Source organism: Hippopotamus amphibius, chromosome 2 (assembly GCF_030028045.1).
Source record: "Hippopotamus amphibius kiboko isolate mHipAmp2 chromosome 2, mHipAmp2.hap2, whole genome shotgun sequence".
NCBI lineage: Eukaryota > Metazoa > Chordata > Mammalia > Artiodactyla > Hippopotamidae > Hippopotamus > Hippopotamus amphibius.
Genome location: NC_080187.1, coordinates 173,865,881 through 173,866,847, shown reverse-complemented (window position 1 = coordinate 173,866,847; position 967 = coordinate 173,865,881). Strand labels below are relative to the sequence as shown.

Here is a 967-nt window from a genome sequence, read left to right as displayed (position 1 = left end):
GAAGGCTGTTCTAGGAACAATGAAACGATTCAAATTGCAGGCAGAGAAGGCTTCTCTGATTACGGCTTTAAACCTCATATGCACTGTGCCCACCAATATAAAAAGTGTCCTTCCCTCGATCTTTGTCTTTGTAGATGGCAGGAGTGGGTCCTGTGAAGTGTTTGTGTTGGTGGCCACCAGGTGGCAGTGGTTCCACTCCTCGCCTTCCTCCAGTGCCTTCACCTTCAAAGGCAGGACAGTGACTAGAGGATTTGCTCTTGACTGGCTGAGCCGCCAACAGAAAGGCTCTCTTGTGCATTAGAGAAGGAGAACGAAGACACAGGAGCAGCTCCTCAGGGGAGAAGATTTGGAATCACTAAAATTGTATCAAGAGTGAGATACCGGGATGGAGAACGTGCAGGAATGTGCATTGATAGTCCTGTGGCTTCAGCTTGGCTGTGAGTTGGAGGTTAAGGGATGAGAACCATACGGGCACATTTATCCACAGCTGGGGAGAAGAGAGACAGGGGTCCAGTCTCAGCTCGTCCCAGGTTTCTTGTTGGAATTTTTCAAAACTGCTGAACTGAAAGCTTTGTTATCATTTCTGATTTTGTTTTCCTGAACAGGGTTGAGTGGAGACGACCAGGTGGAGCAGAGTCCTCAGACCCTGAAAACCCAGGAGGGAAACAGTATCAGCCTCAACTGCAGCTACACCGTCAGCAGTTTTAGAGGGCTACAGTGGTACAGACAAGATCCTGGGAAGGGCCCCGAGCTCCTCTTCCTCCTTTCCTCAGTTGGGGATGAAAAGCAGAGAGAAAGACTAAGAGCCACCCTGTTAAAGAAAGGAAGTGCTCTGCACATCGAAGCCTCTAAACCCGAAGACTCAGCTACTTACCTCTGTGCTGTGGAGACACAGTGCTCCCCAGGCACCTGCAGCCTGTACACAAACCCCGCAGTTGGCTCCAGACACACCCTGCTGTGTAAATAA

The 967-nt window shown here is 49.9% G+C and overlaps 1 gene segment (V, D, J or C); it reads left to right on the top strand.

Annotated features, from left to right (window-relative positions):
* The first annotated feature begins 311 nt into the window (after window positions 1-311).
* LOC130844610 (T cell receptor alpha variable 20-like) lies at window positions 312-967 on the top strand. The segment is given in 2 exon segments: window positions 312-437; window positions 606-967. Coding segments are annotated over 2 exon segments (414 nt in total).